This window comes from Ovis aries, chromosome 8 (genome assembly GCF_016772045.2).
Source record: "Ovis aries strain OAR_USU_Benz2616 breed Rambouillet chromosome 8, ARS-UI_Ramb_v3.0, whole genome shotgun sequence".
NCBI lineage: Eukaryota > Metazoa > Chordata > Mammalia > Artiodactyla > Bovidae > Ovis > Ovis aries.
Genome location: NC_056061.1, coordinates 26,907,128 through 26,931,338, shown reverse-complemented (window position 1 = coordinate 26,931,338; position 24,211 = coordinate 26,907,128). Strand labels below are relative to the sequence as shown.

General features: G+C 39.7%; 1 protein-coding gene across 5 annotated transcripts in view; it reads right to left on the bottom strand.

Moving 5' to 3' along the window:
- Positions 1-24,211, bottom strand: part of CDK19 (cyclin dependent kinase 19) — a 169,648-nt gene that overhangs the window by 32,144 nt on the left and 113,293 nt on the right. For all 5 annotated transcript variants that reach the window (XM_004011205.5, XM_060419498.1, XM_027972369.3 and 2 more), the window contains 2 exons: positions 21,846-21,956; positions 20,280-20,420 (listed from right to left, as the gene is read on the bottom strand). In XM_004011205.5, the coding sequence (XP_004011254.1) occupies positions 20,280-20,420; positions 21,846-21,956 (252 nt within the window). The remainder of the gene's footprint in view (positions 1-20,279; positions 20,421-21,845; positions 21,957-24,211) is intronic.

Here is a 24,211-nt window from a genome sequence, read left to right as displayed (position 1 = left end):
AAGGAGGACAGGATAAGGGGGAAAAGATAAAACAGAAGCAAGCTATTGGTAATGTTCCAGTTACTGGGTTAAGTGATAGGCTCTCGACTGTTACATGGTGTACGGTACATACAAATTTATCAAATATTATTTTTTTATTTATCGTACACTAAGATAATATGGACAAAAAGTAAAGGAATAGGGATAAGGTACTGATGACAGTGGGTTAGAAGGGTGTTATTTTTAACATTACTTAAGCATTCTTTCGGAGAAGGCACTGGCACCCCACTCCAGTACTGTTGCCTGGAAAATCCCATGGACGGAGGAGCCTGGTAGGCTGCAGTCCATGGGGTCGCTAGGAATCAGACACGAATGAGCGACTTCACTTTCACTTTTCATTTTCATGCATTGGAGAAGGAAATGCCAACCCACTCCAGTGTTCTTGCCTGGAGAATCCCAGGGACGGGGGAGCCTGGTGGGCTGCCGTCTATGGGGTCGCACAGAGTCAGACACGACTGAAGCGACTTAGCAAGCATTCTTTTAAATTACTTAGACAATACTTCCATGAGAAGGTCATATTTGGGATAAGACCTGACAGAAGTGCAGTAATAAGGGAAGAGCAGTTCAATGCCTGAAGACGGGTGAACTGGAGACATACCAGGGAGGACAGTGGGTACTAGGCAGAATAGAGTGATAAGGCATTGATGATTCTAAAGAGAAGGTAACCCAAAGGAGGGCTAGCCTGCTCTTTCCAATGGTTCTGCTTTTGGCACAAGTCATTTGGGTACCAAAACTGAATAGGTTCTTGAGCACGTCTGGCCTGTGCTCTGAAAGTTATGAGGGCTGCCATAAGATTAGCAGTAGGCCAAGGTCATGGTGGTTTGGAGCAGTTAGGAAAAACACTGGTGAGCTGGCAGGCTGGCTAACTGGAGAAAAAGTAAAAGGGTCAATGTGGTTGGAGTCAATGTGAGAAGAGAAGCAGAGGAGGGGTAAGGCAAAGGTTAAAGAGGGGGCTGCCCATCACAGTGTGGGGACTTGGAAAGACTAGGTTTTACATAACTAGAATAAGCATCATTTTGTTATCTTTCTGTCTTATCCATAATTTTTACAAATTGCATGATTTATTATATGTGTGTGTGTGTGTGTGTGTGTGTGTGTGTGTAAAGAGCAATATTGCATAGGAACCTGGAATGTTAGGTCCATGAATCAAGGCAAATTGGAAGTGGTCAAACAGGAGATGGCAAGAGTGAACATCAACATTTTAGGAATCAGCGAACTAACAACTGCAATGGGTGAATTTAACTCAGATAACCATTATATCTACTACTGTGGGCAAGAATCCCTTAGAAGAAATGAAGTACCTATCATAGTCAACAAAAGAGTCCACAACAAAGTTCTTGGATGCAATCTCAAAAATGACAGAATGATCTCTGTTTGTTTCCAAAGCAAACCATTCAATATCACAGTAATCCAAGTCTATGCCCCAACCAGTAATGCTGAAGAAGCTGAACAGTTCTATGAAGACCTACAAGACCTTCTAGAACACCCAAAAAAGATGTCCTAGGGGACTGAAATGCAAAAGTAGGAAGTCAAGAAAACACCTGGAGTAACAGGCAAATTTGGCCTTGGAATACAGAATGAAGTAGGGCAAAGGCTAATAGAGTTTTGCCAAGAGAATGCACGGGTCATAGCAAACACTCTTCCAACAACACAGGAGAAGACTCCTCACATGGACATCAACAGATGGTCAATACTGAAATCAGACTGATTATATTCTTTGCAGCCAAATATGGAAAAGCTCTATAGTCAGCAAAAACAAGATTTGGAGCTGACTGTGGCTCAGATCATGAACTCCTTATTGCCAAATTCAGACTAAAATAGTCAAAGCTGTGGTTTTTCCAGTAGTCAAGTATGGATGTGAGAGTCAGACTATAAAGAAAGCTGAGTGCCTAAGAATTGATGCTTTTGAACTGTGGTGTTATAGGACTCTTAAAGAGTCATTTGGACTGCAAGGAGATACAACCAGTCCATCCTAAAGGAAATCAGTCCTGAATATTCATTTGAAGGACTGATGCTGAAACTAACTCCAATACTTTGGCCACCTGATGGGAAGAGCTGTCTCATTTGAAAAGACCCTGATGCTAAGAAGGATTGAAGGTGGGAGGAGAGGGGACAACAGAGGATGAGATGGTTGGATGACATCACCGACTCAATGGACATGAGTTTGAGTAAACTCCAGGAGTTGGCGATGGACAGGGAGGCCTGGCATGCTGCATGCAGTCTAAGGGGTTGCAAAGAGTCGGACACGACTGAGCGACTGAACTGAACTGAACTGAGGTATGTGTGTCCTGTTCAATCTCTGATGGCAAGGTTTGGAGAGATTATCATCTCTGCTACATTATATATTTCCATAATGTTTTGACTTTGTATGTTTTTGTATTGTTTGTAATTAGAGAAGTAGTATTTTTAATAATATAAGAAAAAAAATAACGCTGAGAGGAATAAAGGGTAGAAGAACAAGAGCCAATAAAAGAACTAATGAAGGCGCATCCGAGGTAAGAAAACATAGGAACCACAGGCTTCCAGAAGCTAAGAGTTTAAAACAGAAAAGGCAGTCTTCACGAACAGCAGAATGCAAGCTGAGAAGAGGCAACTTTGAGACAATCACAAGGTCACTGGTGACTTAGACAAAATAATTTCTGTGGATTTAAAGAAGCTAGCTGCAGTAAATGAGACCCAAATAAGTGGGAAACAGGCAAAGGCAAATTTAGTGGGGTTTTTTTTTTTTCCTTGCCATGCTCTGTGGCATGCAGGACCTTAGTTCCCTAACCAGGCGTTGAATCTGGGTGGCCCTCAGCAGTCAAAGTGTGGGATGCCCAGTGAAGGGAGACCTAGAGTACATTTTTCAAGGCCTTAGTGAGAATGGCAATCTCTGGGATATAGCAGTTTTTAAAATTGTAAAAGTATCAAGTAAACCATCTTATGTACCATTTGTTACATTGTTTGCATTTCCTAAAATTTGAGCTTAAATCCTTTAAAAAAAATAAAGACGTAAGATAAAAATACAAAGTATGTGACAAAGGAACAAGACTCATTTCACGTAAGAAATGAAAATGGGGACTTCCCTGGCGATCCAGTGGTTAAGACTACGCACCGCAGGGGACATGGGTTCAATTCCTCATGGGAGAACTAACACCCCACACGCCCTGCGGTGCAGTCAAAAAAAAAAGACAAAAGTAGATTGTGGGCTGCTGAATGGGGGAAAACCAGGAAGCCAGTCTTGCTCACTGGTAGCTGACTCTGGTCGGACGTTCCTAGAGCTGCGCTACGTGGAAACAGAGAATATGAACAGAAGCAGCACAGTGGGATGAGGATAAGGAGAGAGCCAAGGGTCTAGCGAGTTCTGCAGTCAGTGGAGAATGATTTTGACATATCTACTGAAAGCCCAGGGAAGCTGTGAGTGTGGGATCTCCATGCAGATAGAGCCTGAGGTGAGGGCAGAAGTGGTGATAGGGTTCAGGAGAGCAGTGACTGTCAGCTCTTTTGTACAGGCTGAGAAAGAAACCCAGAGTTTGGGCAGTATCCACAGAGAAGGGTTCCTGTAGTCAAGTTAAAATCTGGAATCACAGAGGGCATCATTTTGAAATGCACACCTCTTAACTGGGATTAACTATCCTCTTCAGAATACGTAAATAATTGTTAAGGTCCTAAGATATTTGCTATTTGAAAATAACAACAAAATAATGTGATCACCCATGAAAATGCATCTAACTTAGGGAACTATCGTCAACATCCTGTCATAAATCATAATGGAAAAGAAAATAAATAAAAATTAGATGCTTTTAACTTTTCAAAGCATTTTCGCATCAATTTCCCTGTTGTTGGTTTTTTTTTTTTTTAAGGAGAATTACTCAAGAAATACAGGGCTGGGGGCAAGTCTCAGAACATCTAACCCTCGAGATTCCACACTCAAGTGTGTTTACAGACAGTATGCTGAATTTTCGAAAGACTAACTTTGACAGTGATTAATTAACTGAAGGTATATGCTATTATAAAAACAAAGGAAACTGCAGCTCACGCACACACCCCCACACAGAAACCTGAAAGAATGGAAAGAGGATACCAAAACGGTTCTGACCTAGTTACATTCCAATTAACACAGACGATGCTGTACTAAAACCCCTCTTCTTACTGTGAACACAAAATGCCAGCTGTGAAAGAAAGTGATACTGCTGGGTTTGCACACTTTAGTTACCATGGAAACAGCAGAAATGGCAGGAGTTGGAACCCTCGTATTTAACTTATCAGCAATAAAATTGGATAGACAAACCAAGGCTGCAGGGTTCATTTTAGTTAAATTGTATTTAAAAGGCAAAAGTCAGGGAAATAATGAGATAAACCATATGACTACTCAGAAGTTTTTCTTGAAATCTCTGCATTTTACAAGAATTTAGTTAATTGCTGAATGTACATTCATGATGTTTTACATGTATCTTAGGTAGGTTTTTTCCTTTTATAGAATCAAATTTTTTTCCACAGGGTTAAATTTATTTCAGTTAATTGGCACATCATAAATAGAACAGCCTAACAATGTACAATTTATCCCATTAATTTGTTTTACACTCCCTGCCCCAGGACATTTGGAACAAAAATAAGAAACCCACAAGATGACTCTCATCAGCACCAATAAAGAAGACAGAAAAACACAAACACAATTGTCTACAATCCTGAATGACAGGAAAAAACCAATCAGATATCAATCAGACTAGTTTCTGAACAATGAACAGTGCTAGCCTAATATTAGTGGCTACAACTATTCTTTTCTTTAAATACAGAAGTGGCGCGACTCTCGTCACATCTGATACAGAAGCACATTCCCAGGAGAAAATCCTCAGTTTACGTTCCTTTGTTTACACAGTTCTCCATTGTTCACCTTGAACAAACAAGACTCTGTGTTGCAACAAACAGGACAAATAACTAAGAAACATGCTTTTTTTCTGAAATACAACACTCAAGTATCAGTCTTATCATACATTTACCCTTTAAAATAACTGGATAGTAATTGTTTTAAAAATATAGAGTATCTGATTATTGTGACTGCAACCGCCTAAAAAAGCAGGGAAGATATTTCTGCCACCACTTTATATATCTGTTGATTTGCTGGATGAATGAAAAAAGAAATGAATGAGTGAAAATTGCCAATGGTCAGTAATCATGGTCCTTTGATAGGCAAGTTCTACATTTTATTTTATTTTATTTTTTTTTTGGTACCCCAGGTGGGACGCGAACCCACAATAAGTTCTACATTTTAAAAGAAACTGTAAGAAACTAGAATAAACACTTACCCTGAAATATGCCAAGCTCACTTCTGAACAAACTTTTAAGTCCTAATTTTAATTTATTTAGGGTTTTAATAACCACTCACGGCCAATGATTCCAAAATCTATTCCTCTAAGTCCCTATATATCTAGAGATATGTCAGCTGTATGCTGGTCATCTCCTCAATCATCTCAAATTTAACATGTTGGAACTGGATTTTCCCTACCTCTCTGATGGTATCCCCTTCTCAGTCACTCAGTCATCAAAAACAGAAGTCTGAGCACCTGTCCTTTATTCCTCAAATCTAATCAGTCCTCAGGTTTGATTATCGTACCTCCTAAAGATTAATCTACTATCTCTCCTCCTCTCTGGGCTTCCCTGGTGGCTCAGGGGTAAAGAATCCACCTGCAACGCAGGAGATGTAGGTTAGATCCCTGGGTCGGGAAGATCCCCTTGGGAAGCAATTGACAACCTGCTCCAGTATTCCTGTCTGGAAAATCCCATGGACAGAGGAACCTGGTGGGCTACAGTCCATGGGGTCGCAAAGAGTTGGACAGGACTGAGCACACACATGATCTATTATTAGCATTCCCAATCTGCCTGCAATACAGGAGACCCAGATTCGATCCCTGGATTGGGAAGATCCCCTGGAGAAGGAAATGACAACCCACTCCAGTATTCTTGCCTAGGAAATCCCAAGGTCAGAGTGGCCTCCAGTTCATGGGGTAGCAAAGAGTCAGACACGAGTTAATGACTAAACCGCCACATCTGTCCTTCATGCACTTCTATATCGGTGGCAAAGAACCTGCCTGCTAAAACAGGAGACACAGGTTCAATCCCTGATCTGGGAAGACCCCACATGGCCCACAGCAACTAAGCCTGTGCACCATAACCACTGGGGCTGTGCTCGAGAGCCTAGGAACCACAACTACTGAAGCCCCAGCATCTAGAACCCGTGCGTGCATGCGTGCGTGCTAAGTTGCTTCAGTTGTGTCTGACTCTCTGTGACTCCATGAACTGTAGCCCACCACGTTCCTCGGTCCATGGGATTCTCCAGGCAAGAATACTGGAGTGGGTTGCCATGCCCTCCCTCCAGGGGATCTTCCTGACCCCTTCCTGGCAGGTGGGCTCTTGACCACTAGCACTACCTATGTAGCCCCCTGGGGCCCATGCTCCTCAACAAAGACGCCACTGTGATGAGAAGCCTGCATAAGGCAACTAGAAGGTAGTTTCTCTCCCCCAGGCTAGAGAAAAGCCCGTACAGCAACAAAAGCCCAGCACAGCCTAAAAAAAATTTTTAAGTCTGCTGTAATCTGGTGCCCACTTCTCTCTCCTTCCTCCTCTTTCACTACTTCTTGTTTTGCACCAGTAATATTAAAGTGCTCCCAGTTTCTTACCCCTGGAAAAGGAAACGGCAACCCACTCCAGTCTTCTTACCTGGAAAATCCCATGGATGGAGAAGCCTGGCGGGCCCCAGTCCATGGGGTCACAAAGAGTCAGACACAACTGAGTGACTAACAGTTTCTTATCCCATGCCCTTATTCATGCTGTCCCCTCTGCCTGGAATGCTCTCCCCACCCACGCCCCCCCCACCCCAGTTCATTCTTATAAATTTCTCCTCATTGTTTCAGATTCAGCTCAGTGCGAGTCCTCCAAAGAGCCCCATCCCAACTGGGTATGAATTCTTCTGTGCTCTCAGCACCTTGTACATAGCTGATCCATGAATATACCTTATAATTTCTTTTTTAAGAGAAAGTTCCTTTATGATTATCCATTTATGTGTAGCTCCCCTGCCACCATGCATTCATTAGGACAGGGACTGTATTTCATCTGTGCCTAAATTCCCAGTGCCCCACCTACTGTCTGGAACACCCTAGAAGGATGAAATGTGTTTATAAACCAAATATTCTAAGTCTAAAAACCGGTACTTCTCCCACAGAAATCCATGGAAATGGCATAAGGTTCCATAATTCTGTGTCATACTTTAGGTGTATTGTGGGTTAAATAGGCCTTTGTATTCAAGAGAACCTAACCACAATTTAAAGTGCCACTTCTAAGCAAAAATTCCTTCCCAGTTAGAAATTATTTATAACAAGATGCAGGCTGTCTTAAAATGGGAGCAGTCTATAATATTAAATGCTATGATTAATTTCATTACTTTAAAAGGGTCTAGAGGTAATGGGCATCCTTGTTAATTAAACCTTGGTATTCATGGTAAACAGCTGCCAACCCAGCACTGCAAGACAGTGAACAATGCACTTCTTTGTCTTTGCCTTTTAGGAGTGGTCACAGGCCTGAACAGCAGAGATAAGGTTTTCTTTTCTCTAACAAGAACCAATAAAAAGCAGCCTTTATAAAAAGCTTAATGCAAGACAAACACATGTATCCAGAAGGCTATTTACCTAAGTAACTTCAAGGTCACCAGCAGTGTATAATCAAGATATATTCCACATTGACAGCAAGGCCAGGAAATAAAGCCACCAAGACACTCAGGTGCTATACTATTTATTAACTAGTACAATCCATCCGCAGAGACAACACTGGTAGAAAGTAGTTTTCTTTTTACATTTGTGACATTCATATTCAAATCAAAAAATTCAGTCTTATTACCTTGAGAAATTAAGAATGTCCGAGGTAGAAATTAAGAAGCTGAGCCCTCTCAGTTTACTCATGAAGAAATGCAAAAAAAAAACAAACAAAAAAAAAAAACACCAAACAAAAAAAAACAAACAAAAAACCTACAACCTCAACTAAGTTCACTGTCCACACACAGTGGCAGACCCAGGATTAGAACCCAAGTCTCTCAGTGGTGTGCTCTAGGCCAAGCTTATGACAACAAAAGCACACTTGGCAAATGGACAATACTTAATTGGCTTACAGCGCTCACCAGGAAAAGACTTCTACTCTGATGGCGCGCGCACACGCACGCGTGTGTGTGTGTGTGTGTTAGTCGCTCAGTTGTGTCCGACTCTTTCGAAACCCATGGACTGTAGCCCACCAGGCTCCTCAGACCATGGAGTTCTCCAGGTAAGAATACTAGAGTGGGTTCCCATTCCCTTCTCCAGGGGATATTCCCAACTCAGGGATCAAAGCCAGGTCTTCTGCACTGCAGGTAGATTCTTTACCATCTGAGCCACCAGGGAAGCCCTGAATCATCCTATGCTGCTGCTGCTGCTGCTGCCAAGTGGCTTCAGTCGTGTCCGACTCTGTGTGACCCCACAGACGGCAGCCCACCAGGCTCCGCCGTCCCTGGGACTCTCCAGGCAAGAACACTGGAGTGGGGTGCCATTGCCTTCTCCAATGCATGAAAGTGCAGAGTGAAAAGTGAAGTCGCTCAGTCGTGTCTAACTCTTAGTGACCCCAGGGACTGCAGCCTACCAGGCTCCTCCGTCCTTGGGATTTTCCAGGCAAGAATACTGGAGTGGGGTGCCATTGCCTTCTCCGGAATCATCCTATAGTGCTGCTCAAACAGAATGTCAGTGGTGGTCAGGGGCTTTTGCACATGCCATACAACCACTCAGCTCCTACCTTATCCTTTCCAGCTCGGCTCAAACACCAGTGTCAGAGAAGACTTTCTGAACTCCTGGATTAGGTCAGTTCACACCTTAAATCCTCTCAAAGCACCTTGAACTTTTCCTTTACTGAACTTACCACAGGTTTCTTTTTCAAATTATCATATATTTAGTCATGTGACTGTTTAATGTCTATTTCCTCCTAGTCTAAAATCAAGTTTAGCAACCTTTCTTGTTAATTCTGCACACCACTGTATTCCCCACATCTACAACACAGGGACCAAAACAGATACTTGTGAGAGTTGCATGGTATGTAGCAAGAATGAATAAATTAATGATCCTTGTTCTTGGCTCATCCTCACAAATCAGAAGGTGAAGAGGCCCTTTGCATGGGGCAGTTCTGACAGCAGCTGTTGAACCCTTGCTCTAGATGAAACACCCCAAATGAGCTGTGATATTGCCTGTGGTGGGCAGAATGGTGGCCTGCCCTCACCCCCAAAGATGTCCACGTCTTAATTCCAGAAGCCTGTAACTATGTTATATCACATGGCAAAAGGGAATTAAGGTAGCAAATAGAATAAGGTTGCTCAGGTGAGCCCAATGGAATCACAATGATCCTTAAATGTAGAAAGCAGGGAAGAATCAGCATCAGAGTGAAGCAATGAAAAGGACTCGACCAGCCATTGCTGTTTCAAAGCTAAAAGGAAGGAAACCAAGATCAAAGAATGCAGGTGATCTCAAGAAGACAGGAAAGGCAAGAAAGCGGATTCTTCCCTAGGGTCTCCACAAAGAAACAAAGCCTTGCCAACACCTTGATTATTAGTTCAGTGAGACCCATTTTGGATTTCTTACTTTGTATGTCTTAAGCCACTAAATTTGTGGCAATTTGTTACAGCAGTAATAGGAAACTAATGAATGCACTGAGTTTAATTTTATTTGGAAGCATAGTCTCAGTTGCCTCTCAAGAGTCTAGTCTCGACCAAAGTCAAGATCTGAAGGCTTGGAAGTGACCTACCTAATGAGAGCATCTGTGTCTGTTCAATGCATAATATCAGGTGCAAATAGTCTTAATAATGTTTATTGTGCTATATTAAACTAAAACCCTTAGTTTACTTTGGTCTTTGAGAGATACCCTGAATTTGCCAGTGACTTAAGAGGTAAATGTCATTTGCTAACCCCTGTTGTTCCCACCTACTCTTGGGTCTTTAAATCTTTCACAGCTAAATGATCAAGCCCTTCCTTGGTATCTCCATGCATGTGTGCTACGTCACTTCAGCTGTGTCCGACTCCTTGCAACTCTATGGATTGCAGCCTGTCAGATTCCTCTGTCCAGGGGATTCTCCAGGCAAGAATACCGGAGTGGGTTGCCATGCACTTCTCCAGGGGATCTTCTGGACCCAGGGAGTGAATCTACGTCTCTACGTCTCCTGCATTGGGAGGCAGGTTCTTTACCACTAGCGCCATGTGGGAAGCCCTCCTTGGTATCTAACAGTTTTCTAATGGAAAAGGTTTGTGAATAGCCATGCAACTTGGAATTAGTTCGGGTCCTTTACAAATTGGGTAAGAAATTATTATAAAAATTTGTGGGAGCTTCCACTGGCAGTCCAGTGGTTGAGACTCTGCTCTTCTAATGCAGGGGATGCAGGTTCAATCCCTGGTAGGGGAAACTAAGATTCCATGTACCTCTTGGTGTGGGCCCCCCCAAAGTTTTTTTTAAATAGTATACATATTTTCTTAAAATAGAACCATCATACAATCCAGCAGTTCCATTCCTGGGTGTTTTTCAGAAAAAAACAAAAACAGTAATTCAGAAAGATATCTGCACCCCTATGTTCAGTGCAGTATTATTTATAATAGCCAAGATATAGAAGCAATCTAAGTGTCCACTGACACACAGATAAAGAAGATGTGGTGAACACACGCACACACCATGGAACACTACTCAAGTCACAAAAAAGAATAAAATCTTCCATTTCCAACAATATCAATGAACCTGGAAGGTATTATGCTAAGTGAAGTAAAGTCAAAGACAAGTACAAAATGATTGCATTTACATATGGAGTATGAAAAGCAAAACAAATGGACAAACATAACAAAACAGAAACAAACTCAGAGACACAGAGAACAGACAGGTGGTTTCCAGAGGGGAGGGGGGGCGGCGATGAGTGAAATAGGTGAGGGAGATTAAGAAGTACAAACTTCCAGTTACAAAATAAAGAAGTTATGGGAATGAAAGGTACAGCACAGGGAATACAGTACACAATTTTATAATAACTTTGTATGGTGACTTTGGTCTTTGAAAACTGCCCTAAATTTGCTATTGACTTATTGCGATCATTTTGTGACGTATAGAAATATCAAATCATTATGTTGTGTACCTAGAACCAATGGAGTGTTGCAAGTCAATTATACTTCAATAAAAAAATAATAAAGAATGCCCGTGGCAGTATATATATTTGTCCTAATTCATCAGTTTTTAATTAAAATGGGTGCATTTTATTGTATACAAGTTCTACTTCAATAAAGTTACTAAAACAGTATGCCTGAATTAATTCTTCAGTTTTAAACCTAGGACTCAAAGTACTGGGGCTCCTTCTGTATGCCCTGGTTCCTCACCGGTTTCTGCCATTGCTGTCACTATGGAAGATACCTTGACTATATACCCTTTTAGGGACTATGAAGTTAACTTGCAAATAACCTTCTATATCATGTGTTTCTGAGGGCAGGCAATAAAACTATACTGAACTCAGCGATCATCAAAAGAATCTCGACCCTGAGCTGAAGCTCAAGAGGCCTTACAGGCCACTGTGAGTGAAACCACGTCCCCTTTGAAGCTGACCCTCTGAGAAGAGTGATTCTTAGTATGTGTCACCTGCCTGTGCAGCAGATGGTAGAGCATTACGCGCTCACTCACACCGGCAGATGTACGGGACTCTGCTGGGAACTCCAGTGACGGGGCTATGGGTAGGGATGATGGAAAAACTGACATGCCAAAATGAATTGCAGCCCCACATCTAGAAAACACTTCAATAATCCTTCTTACATTTGTCAAGTATGTGTGGCAGGATCCAGAGTATCGTGAGAAGCATTCCCTTACCTAGCTTCACAAAGGCTGTTCCGAGGGAGCAGGACAGCAGTCCCTGCACACAGGTGACGTCGCCACAGTCAAGGCCTCCAGTCTGCCACCAGGAGCAGCTGAGCCACTGACCGTGCAGGACTGGCTCTAAGGAGCTAGTCAGGAACCAAAGGTCACCCACCAAAGCCCTAGTGTGAATCTTCAATGTGACAAGATCTGTGACTATCCAGAATCACCTAAAATTACAGGTTAGAATAAACAGACCACAGTTAACTTTTTGCATTGTTAGCTCTGCATTCCGAAAGAAATTAGGGTGATTAAATCATATGAAAATAAATACTACTTTCTGTCACAGTTCTTAATAAATCAAATGAAAAATAATAGTCATTTGATTAACATGGAATTGTTTGAATGAAAAGTTATGTGAAACACTAACTTTGATCTCATTTAAGCAAGTTTCCTGTATTCTTAAATACAAGACTTGGCAAAAAATATTAGCAATATTTAAATATAAACCAGATGAAACATGGCCTACCTTTTTTTTAAATACCAAGAACCATGTTTCACATATTTATAGTAGGGCTCTACTCTGTAAACCAGAAGGGGCTAGGAAGAGCATCTGACTAAAGAATTCCAGAGAAGAAAGCAGTTAAAAGCAAGGGCAATACTGGATTGCTGATGATATTCAGAAGAATGTACAGAAGAAGCTTCTTCAGAAAATCAGGAACTCTAGAGCTAACACTGGAGAAGGCAATGGCAGCCCACTCCAGTACTCTTGCCTGGAAAATCCCATGGATGGAGGAGCCTGGTGGGCTGCAGTCCATGGGGTAGCTAAGAGTTGGACACGAATGAGCGACTTCACTTTCACTTTTCACTTTCATGCATTGGGGAAGGAAATGGCAACCCACTCCAGTACTCTTGCCTGGAGAATCGCAGGGACAGGGGAGCCTGGTGGGCTGCCGTCTATGGGGTCACACAGAGTCGGACACGACTGAAGCGACGCAGCAGCAGCAACAGCAGCAGCAGAGCTAACACTACAAAGTCAACACCATGTAAAGCACCTATCACTGCCATTTCACAAATGAATAAACTAAGGCTTGAGTAGCAAGATTAACCATCTTAGAAATAATTTTTTTTTAAAATCTAGGGTCTCAAAGCTCCCATACCATAAGAACAAAGCTAAAATTCTAAAACATTATCAAAATGCCTGCAAAATGCTGAAATGATGGCTACAGTAAGATTTTAAGGGTTTCTTTGAAGTATAAACATTTGCCTTATCGGGCCCTGCTTAGCATAGGCAAAATTAAAGACTTTGATGCATCTCCTTGTCACACAAGATACAAAGAGAAGCTGTGAGGCAGAGAGATTTTCTAGACACTTCTCCAACAACCAAGCATTTAATATTTTAATCAAACTTTCACAAAGAACAGCACAGCACTTTTTTTCCAGTTGAGTAGAAAACAAAGAGCCATCTTTGATTTCATATATAGCACTTTCCTATAATGATGTTCCTAGAGAGTCTTCAAATGCTCTTTTTGGCTAAAGGACTATATTTCATGCTGTCCTTTTACTGCTTGTCAGCTAGCTGGTAGAACTCAACAGCATGAGCAACTTTGGGAAACAATGTTTTTGTCATCACTTAAATTTTTCCTTGCATTTTTGCTATTGCTTTACATAAATGAGTGAAAAAGAAAAACAAACATAATAATAACTACTAATATTAGTGATAAGAATATGCCTCAGACTGCCCAACAAAGAAAGAACCTCTCAGTATGTTCGAAGTGAAAAATCCTGGATCTCAGTTGCACACACCCTCTAGGTTTACGTGGATTAAACTTGTGATCTAATAGCAGGGTGGGGAAAGAGTGAGGGGAGAGGTGAGGAGGGGAAGAGTAAGGAACATATACCAAATTCTGGGAGTAAATCACTGAAGAATGGAAAAGAGAAGGTATAATTGGTACTTTATAATGTTTCATTACTCTTTAGAACTAGAACTCTCCTGAAATTCTTACTACACAAGCAGCTTTTATACATGGAAGAGGCTGTATATGAAAGGAGGGGACTTCTTGCATTTTCTTTACTGTATTTTAACTAAATAAAAAGGACAATAACAGGATCCAAACATCATTTAAAAGCCTCTCAGACCTATGGTAGGCAGCTTCAGACATAGTTTCCAATCATCCCCACCCCCAGTACACACACTCTTACGTAGCTGTTCCTGTTGAATATGGCTATGCCTGTGTCCTCAGCTGCCAAGTTATGTCCAACTCTTTTGCAACCCCACAGAGGAGCCCATCAGGCTCCTCTGTCCATGGGATTTCCCAGGTAAGAATACCGGAGTAGGTAGTCATTTCCTCCTCCAGGGAATCTTCCCGACCTAGGGACTGAACCCATGCCTCCTGCATTGGCAGGTGGGTTCTTTACTACCAAGCCATCAGGGAAGACAAACATGGGCTACGCCTAGTGACTTGTAATGAACAGAATACAGCAAAAGGAATGAGCTGTCACTTTCATGATTAACTTACAGAAAACTGTGACTCTAATAGACTAAATAAGTCTTCAGGGCTATAACCAAGCCTACTGGTAGTTCAGATGATAAAGAAGCTGCCTACAAACCAGGAGACCCAGGTTTGATCCCTGGGTCAGGAAGATCCCCTGGAGAAGGGAATGGCAACCCACTCCAGTATTCTTCTCTGGAGAATTTAGCTGACAGAGGAGTCTGGTGGGCTTCAGTCCACGGGGTCACAAAGAGTTGGACATGACTGAGCAAGTAATACTTTCACTTTCTAGGTCTGAAACAGAAGTAACTTTATACCAATCCAAAACTGTTCCGTAGATGTTAGTTAGTAATAAAACTCAAAAGATTACAGGATGTAAAATTATTTTCTCAACTGGATCTCACAAAAACTTGCACGTACCATGTTTGCAGACCATATACTAGCTATTTGTGCCTATGAACTTCAAATGACCCACTACTGGCCCACTATTGTGAAGAATACCATATAAAATTCAAGTCAGAATTTTGCAATGGAACTGCCATATTTTTTAAAAGACAGAGCTAGGGTTAGAATCCTAGAGCATTCATTCAAATCCTTCATTTAATAAAGACCTAGCATTTATCATCTGCTAAGCACAGAGATATGAAGGGGAAAAAAAAAGAGTTTAACTTATAGTTCAGTTTATGCCGCTGATCCAGTAGCAAGATTCTGTAACAAAGGAGCCATGAATCCACCTAACAATACTACCGTTTAGCCCATATTTCTCTACCTTTGCTAAAGAATAATGTGCAACTGCCAGATGCTTGGCTAAAATTCAATTCAAGTAACTTATGAGTACAAACATTATGCCAACACTAGGAATACAAAAATTAGTGAGATCTGATTCTTGCTCTCAAGAAGTTCAAAATTTTGATAAAGAGATAAACTATATCCTGGCATTCTTCCAGCCTACCAGAATAATAATGTCATAAAAATGAGTCACCCTGTAGTTCATCTTCTTACTCTTGGCTATATCCTGCTGTAAAATTAAAATACATCTTTCCTCCCTTGGTGTTTACAAGTTCCAAATATTTATAGACTTATGTCTCTATTTACTGTCTCTTTGCTAAGTTGAATACACTTAGCTCCTTTTCTCCTTTCCTTTTAAAACAGGTTCTCAATGTAAGTAACATTTTTGATGACTTTATTGAAATTCTCTATCTCTGTATTACATTCTAGGATCCAAATGACGTAATTATTTTTCCAGATATGCACTCAATCACAATGAAAAACATCAACCTCATTGATGATGTGCTTCAAAGCACTGGTTTTTATTTACTTTTTAAATTTGTTGAGATATACTATTACACTGCAATTTTATATTTACACTAACACTTTTAATTCTATGAATTTCCTACGTTTCTCACACAGAATTAAAATTTAGAGATGGTACGCACTCTGAAACAGTTGTGACTAACAGTGTAAACCCAGATTTCCTACAGTAGTAGGAAATGAAGCATTTGAAAAACCTACTCATTGACTAAAACTGCAACTCTACTCTTAAGCTCACACAAAAAAAAGTTTTTCAAAAGTCTCCATCATACCCCTTTTAACCATATTCATATTTCTATATCTACTGCAGAATGTATCTATAAAGTAAACATATGGTTTTAAATCTATTCCAGAAAATCTTTTGGCAAAACCATGATAGTATGGCAATATGGTCCAGATAGTAGGCCTCAAGATCAGTGAAAGAACTAAGGAGGCTATCAAAGACTATATTCTTACTGGTTTAAAGCTTCAGATCTTGTTAGAGTTACTTATTTAAAGAGTAGAGGCACTAAGGGACTGTACAGGTAAAATATAAACAAATGTTATACTAGGTCAGAACCACATTGAGAACATGTCTTCGATACTATGTCCATGCTAATACAGACGGCCAATAATGGCACAATGGCCCATGAAGAGAGGCTTCACATCACTAATTTTTAGAGAAATGCAAATCAAAACTACAGTGAGGTACCATCTCATACCAGTCAGAATGGCCATCATTAAAAAGTCTACAAATAACAAATGCTGAAGAGGATGCAGAGAAAAGGGAATCCTCCTACACTGCCGGTGGGAATGTGAGTTGGTGTAGTTACTATGGAAAACAGTATGGAGATTCCCTAAACTCTGAAAACAGTGTTACCATGTGACCCAGCAATCCAACTCCTGGAAATTATAGTTTTGTCTGGATATATATTCCTGGATATGTATCCAGACAAAACTGTAATTCAAAAAGATATAAGCACACCTATGTTCATAGCAGCAATATTCACAACAGCCGAGACACGGAAACAACCTAAAAGCCCACTGACAAGATGAACAGATAAATAAGATGTGGCACACAGATACAATGGAGTATCACTCGGCCACGAAAAAAGCACACACCAATGCCATCTGCAGCAACAAGGATGCGACCAGAGGCTACCACACTAAGCGGAATTAAGTCAGAAAGAGAAAGACAAATACGGCATTATATCCCTTGTATGGAGAATCTAAAATATGAAACAAATGAACCTAACTATGAAACAAAAACAGTTTCACAGACATACAGCACAGATTTGTGGTTGCCAAGGGGAAGAGGGTTGGGGGAAAGATGAAATGGGAGGCTGGGGTTAGCAGATGAAAGCTATTCTATGTAAAATGGATAAACAATAAGGTCCTACAGCACAGGGAACATATTCAATGTCCTATGATAAACCATAAAGGAAAAGAATATTTTTACAAAGTGTATGTGTAGCTGAATCACTTTGTTGTACAGCAGAAATTAACATTGTAAACCAACTATAATTCAATAATGTATCTACAATATATATTGCATGTATATGTATGTGTATCTATGTATGTGTGTGTGTGTGTGTGTGTAGAGTCCATGCTATATAAGAGGTAATAAGAATCAGTGGTGGCTTCTTTAATAGGGAAAAATAATTTAATCAGGAAAAAAACCCTTAATTCTGTTGCTTACAAACTTTCAGTACTTAAAAACAAACAAACTCCCTAGCCTGATATTTAGGGCCTTCCTCAATCAGGCTCCAACTCATATCTTCCTAGTCTGACTTCATACTACCCTAATTCAGCTTATCCATTTTTGAACCTGACAGAAATACATATTCTTTCTGAGATAATTCAAGTGCTTTCTCCCCGCAGAAATGTCACATCCAGCACTCCACTAGGTTACCCTCATCTCTCAAATCTCTCTTTAAATTCTAAATGGCACCTCTCTGAAGCTTTTGCTTCTGCCCCCATTCAAAACCTCTTCTCACCTTGAGTGGCATTCAGTCTGTACTTCTCACATGGCCATGATCACAGTCTCTCATCTGTCTCGTAGTACAGTTGTCTGTGTACATGTTATAGTTCTTCTCTCAACCTAAATTCCTAGGAAAGTCTTGATACAGTCACGTTTGTACTGTCCTCACCAGGCCATGCTTTGCACGTATTAATACAAGGAAATAAAAAAACATGCTGTAATAATCAATATATTTACTCAGTATCTATTGTATACAGGGCAGTAGTATACCAAAATGAACCACTGACCCTACTCTGTCAATAACTTTATGGCCTAGAACATCTTCTAGCCATCTATATAAATTACTATGGTGCTAACAGACAAATGCCAGAAGAGGAGCAAAGATGAAGTACAACAGTAACCAACAAGGAGGACAGGTTATTTCCAAGTAGGGATGGATATGAGGATAAGTTTAACATTTGTGCAAGTTCTGAAAAACAGGTAATATCTGAATACGTGGAGACAGGGTAAAGTGTTTTAAGACAAGAGAAATAAATGCCACTGAGGCAGGAAATCTCAGGAGAATCTAAGGAATAATCAGTAGTTCAATAGTATACTGTATGTGAGAGATTATAGGGATATAGGAGAAAAATTTTTAAGGCAGCTAGAGGTATACCTGACAAGACCTCAGAAGCCAAAAAAGGAATGAGAGCTTTAGTCTCTTAGCAGTGAGGAACTATTTCAAAGTTCCTGAGCAGGGACTGAGTAATTATTCTGAAGGTCTACAGTGGACTGGAAGGGAAAAGGATGGCTGACAAGGAGACAAGAGGCTAGCACCATCCTACAAGAAAACGATAGGAAAGGCCTGAACTAGGAACGAGGCATAGGAATAGCAGCAGATGAATGGAAGAGAGACTTCAGTGGGGAAACTGACCGGACTAGACAGGCTCCAGATGTGGAGTACAAGGGTCTGCAAGTGGTAAAAGAAGTATCTCGGCTAGAAGGAGGGTTGTACCATCACCAGGATGTCTATGAGTGTTAGTTGCTCAGTGTGTCTGACTCTGCAACCCCATGGACTGTAGCCCACTAGGCTCCTCTGTCAATGAAATTCTCCAGGCAAGAAGACTGGAGTGCGTAGCCTTTCCTTCTCCAGGGGCTCTTCCCAATCCAGGGATCCAACCCGGATCTCCTGCATTGCGGGCAGATTCTTTACCATCTGAAGCACCAGGGAAGTCCCCATCACCAGGATAGAGGACTAAAAGCAGTAGCGAGTTTGGGTGGGAGAAAACTGAGTCCTGGCTATGCCAGGTTTTAGTACTACTGGACATGCAGGCAGTGCCATCACAAGTAAAATGTGTCAAACTATCTTACTTAGAAAAAATATGAAATTTTACAAAAAAAGAGTTGAGATTAATCTTCATTAAAGCTACAGTTCATGGGGTTGCAAAGAGTGGGACATGACTGAGCAACTAACACACTAATGACACATCCTACTTAGAAGAAATACACAATTTTATGAAAAGAAGAGTTGAGATTAACGTTCAGTAAAGGATTCTGATAAATGATTCAAACACGAATATGACCTCAAGAATATAACTCACAAGGCTATATTAAGTAGCAAATTAAAATCTAAAACCATTTATGAAGGAGGGTTTGACCTAGAACTTCATGTACCCAAGAATTATTTTCATACATGCTGATTCACAGGTAATAGTAAAGCAGATATGTGGAATGCAATGAGAACCTCAGTTTAAAATTATGAGGTGAAATGCTTCTGTTGAAATGGTAAATGCAGCTCTGTGCTGTCCTTTGGCCCCAATTTAACTTAAATGCCATATCACGAGATGCTCAAGTCGGAAGACTAGGCCTAACTGACAAGGTAGCATTCCTTTCTATAATAAATACTTCCCCTCAGTTAAAAGAACTGAGTCGACCTAGATTTATCCCTACTATATCCCTAGAATCTCCAAAAGCCTAAGCAAAATAAAAGTTCCAATTATAAACTCAAGGGTATTACAGCTATTCAGCACCCATATTTCTTAAGAACAAACAAAAGAATTTCATCAACATAAACTAAAATAATAACAATGAAAAGATGTATAACATATAATTTGATATTAATAAATTTTTGTTATGTGTGTGCTGAGTAAAAAAGTAAAATCAAATATTTGAATTGTGGTTAATATGCCTAATAAGTATATTGCCTCTGTTAGATTTATTCATTTACTTAATTCTACTTACTGAATGCAATGTCATTATTTCAGTTCAGCTTTGAAAACAATAAGAACTCAGTCTTTAATCATCAACATTTTTACGAACAGTAAGCAAAATTATGAAAAACAAAATGGATTACAAGGTATTTGTTTTACGTACAGCCATCTCATTAAGATTATGCAGGTCATTTGTTAAAAACCACATTGACACTTAACAGTTGTGTGTAAATGCAAGGAAAGAACATACGCTAAAAGTTAATAATGGTACTCTTTTGATCATAGGCTTATGGGTGATTTTTATTTCCTTCTTTTTGCTTACGTGCATTTTCAAATTTTTCTATAATTAATGTTCATCATAACTGTACCAAGAAGAAAAGTTATTTTTACAAGGAGAGAACAAAACACTGATCAATTTAAAAGAAACATACTTACCAGATCTCTGTGAAGCACCCAATTTGCATGGAGGTAATGGATCCCATCAAGAATCTGGTAAAGTAATGATTTAACCATAGATCTTGGCAACTGCATGGGCTTTTTATTTGCTTTTGATGCACGGTGAAACTTAATAATATGCTAAAAATTAGAAAATATATATTAGAATAACATAGTCTTTGCCTGTGTCAACAAAACACAATAAAGGCTGCAATAAGTACATTTTAAAATTACTTATTAAAGGCCAATAATGACACAAAGAAAAATAAATAATAAGCTCAAACCAAAACAGAATCTATATTGAAGGTGAATGTGACATTATTAATGTGGTTGTTGTGATGACTTACTGAAACCATTAAGATTTGCATTAAGTAAAACCAAGAAGTAAAAAGGGTTTATAATTTAAAACCTGCCTTAAAATAGCATTAATTGTATTCTCTACTGACAGAAGGAAAAGGGGAAAAAAAGTCTGTAAATCTTTACTGTTCTATAAAATAAAGTTAGTACTTAGTGCATTTGGGTAACATTACTGACTGCATGTATATCAGAATTATTGGAAAGCTCCACCTTCTTTTGTCACATAATGAAATTAGGATATAGCCTGAGTAGTCAATAGTAAATAGCAGTCACTAGACACAAGCAGGAAGAGAAAAATGGGGAATTCAACTGCACTGAAATAAATATAAATTGGATCATCATATCCAAATTTTTATGCACATGTTATACTGTGGGAGGGGAAGAAATTCCACCTGCCCCCTGCACTCCCACATCCACCTCCATCTCCATCCAACATTTGCCCAAAACATGCCAACATGGGTACTAGATATTCGTGACAGAAGAGGTTCTTGTCAAGATCTGCTATAAGGACATTTCTTTCAAGGCCTATTAGTCTGTTAAAGTTATTTTTGAAAAGAGTTATAATTTATATAAATGACAAACCACATTCTATTGAATCAAAATTTAATTATCTGAAGTTTGAACTTATTGCCAAGTTTGAATTTGTTTTTTACTTTTGGGAGCTCCTGGGATAAAATGTTTAAATGACTTGATTCCTAACTTTAAACATGTGAAATTAGAATTTTTGGCTTCTTTTATTTATTGTTTTAAAAAAATCCCTAATGTTTGCAGACCTGTACATATTTGTTTGGTGGAGTGAATTTTAAATGGCAAAATGCTGCAAGAGAGGACCTTCACTTAGAGAGGAAAACGATTCACAAGCACATAACTGTTAAATATGAACAGTTAAATATGTGTGCAGTGCAAAAGAAAGTAATTTCCCTAGAACATATTAGGAAACTGCCATTAACTACCTAAAACTACAATCTCCCACTCAGGAACATTTTTTGAAGTGAAATTTCTGAATGTGACAAATACTATAAAACAGGATGTTCATGTTTATTACTCTAATTCTTTTAAATCAAAATTTACCTTTAGAATATTTATTTTGAAACTATGGTCAACAGAGCAAGTTTTCCTTGCTGTACATTAGCAGTATGGAGCACATACATTTATTCTTCATACCTATATAAAATTATTATCCTAAAAATAAAGTGAGTTTAGACTTACCCATAAATCGTGTTCTGCATAATCAAACAGCAGCCACACCTTCCTGTCACTGTGAGAAAGGAACACCTTCTGCAGGGCGATCACATTAGGGTGCTTCAATTCTCGCAAAAGCTGAAGGCAAGAGGAAGAGAAGGGTCACTATTCTGTTAGCAGAGAGTAATGCACTTCCCATAACTTCAAAAGGAAATTTTTGAAAATTTAGCCAATACAGATAACTAGTGTTTAAGGAAAAAAAAAAAAAAAAAAAAAACAACCCGACCACCCAAATACCATAACTTAGAGATAAACTCTGTCCACATCTTGGTACATCTCTTTCCAATCCTTCCTCTGTAATATGTATGTTGGGAAAACGGGATCCTTTTACATGGTAAGATGTAAAATAGTAAACAAAAATAATACCATATTGCTAAATAATGAAGTGTATTTTGGCATGTGTGTAATTTTTTTTTTTTTTGACTAGAGGAAAAGCTTCTAGGGAAGCAGGAATACTGTTTATATCCACTCCAACATAGTATGTGCTCAATTTGACAAAAGGCGGAAAGATGTTTAACAATCCCTAGCTAATTTACCCATGCCAAGAGCCTGAGACAGGTTTTTCAGAAGAGTAGAGAGCATAACAGAATGAGTCTCACACCCACTGATAAAACTGGTATAGAAAAGAGGCCCTATAAAAAGAGAAAAGACTAGGCCTTTCACAAAGCAGAAGCTTCAAGCTGGACTCTGATAATAAGAAGGAAAGATAGACCATATCAGCAAGTGAAAACTTAGTTCTTGGCCCATAACAGGCAGTTGCTTGATAAAATATTAAGCAACAATAACATTAGCTGCTCAAGGTGGAAGTCTTCTAAATATGCCCGCCTCACACCGTCCTTAACCAGGGTTCAGACTTAATAGGTATAAACACACTCAATTTGTTAAATACTTCAAATGCCTTTTAAATGTAAAGCTCCGTGGAAAATACACAAAGGAAGAGGGGACAAAGCTTGTACTGAATAATTTCTATGTGCAAGGTGATTTTATGTACTTGTTTTTTCTCTCACTTAATCCTTCCAACAACCCTACGATGCACACAGAAGCTCGGGTTCAGTGTTAAAAAGTAACTTGACCAAAGTCAAACACTAGAAAGAGAAGAGGTTTGGATTTAAATAGTTCTGCCTGATTCCAAAGTCCATGCTTTTTCCAGTTCAGATAAAGTCCTTGTCATCTGTTCCCACAATGCAGAAGGGAAGACAGACATACAAACAGATGAACGAGGCAGAGAAAAATATTAAATTAGAGAGTTTGACTTTATTAAATGTCTATCCAGAATATGTCCTCTTTCCTGCCTGCAGGGGAAGGAAAGGTAAAACTCACTTCTACACCTAAACCAAGCTCCCAAAACACCAAACACTGGCACAGACCCCTGAACCCTGGACTCCACCTGTCTGGGAGAGGGCATGTCACACGTAGCAGTATTTAATCAACACCTCTAGAAAGTTAGGCTTTTTTGTGACTACAAATTACTGATCTCTCTACAGTGACTCCACCTTAAGTTCCATGTTGAAACATTATTTGGAATAGGTAATACATCTAATACATCTACACAGTTCAAAACTCAAATGTGCGTTAAAGGAAACACATTGAAATGCCTCATCACCACTCCGTCCCCCAGGGACCACAGGCTGGCCTCCCTCCTAGAAGGAACTTTTTTTAGTTGCTTGGTGAGTCTTCCAACCATTTATGCAAATGAAAGCAAGTGAATATTTACACAAAAGATAGCACTTATGTTTTACTTGCTTGTAAATCTTTCATTATCCAGCACAGTATTAGCTTATAGGAACCTTTCTGGTTCTTTCTTACAACTCCAAGGTATTTCCAGGTCACTTTTTTGTGGTAAAATAGACATAAAAGTTACCATTCTGACTATTTTTAAGTATGTAGCTCAGAGGCATTAAGTACACTGTGTTCCAGAACCACCCCTCGATCCCTCCTCTAGAGCCTTTCATCATCACAGACTGGCGCTCTGCCCATGCCACGGTATCTCCCATTCCCATCTCCTCCCGTTCTGCTTTCTGTCTCTAGAAATCTGATGATGCCAAGTACTTCATATAAATGCAGTTGTTCAATATTTGTTCTTTTGTGTCTGGCTTCCTTCACTTCACGTGTCTTCAAGATTCATCCATGTTGTGTGGATGTATCCACGTAGGAAAGAATTCCCTTTCTTTTTAAGGGTATGTATTAATAATATTTCATTGTATGCATATACCATATTTGCTTATTCATTCATCCCTCCCATCATCCTATGGACATTTGGGTTGATTTCACCCTTGGTTATTATGAATAACACTGCCTTGAAGACCGATGTACAAACATCTATTGACTCCTTG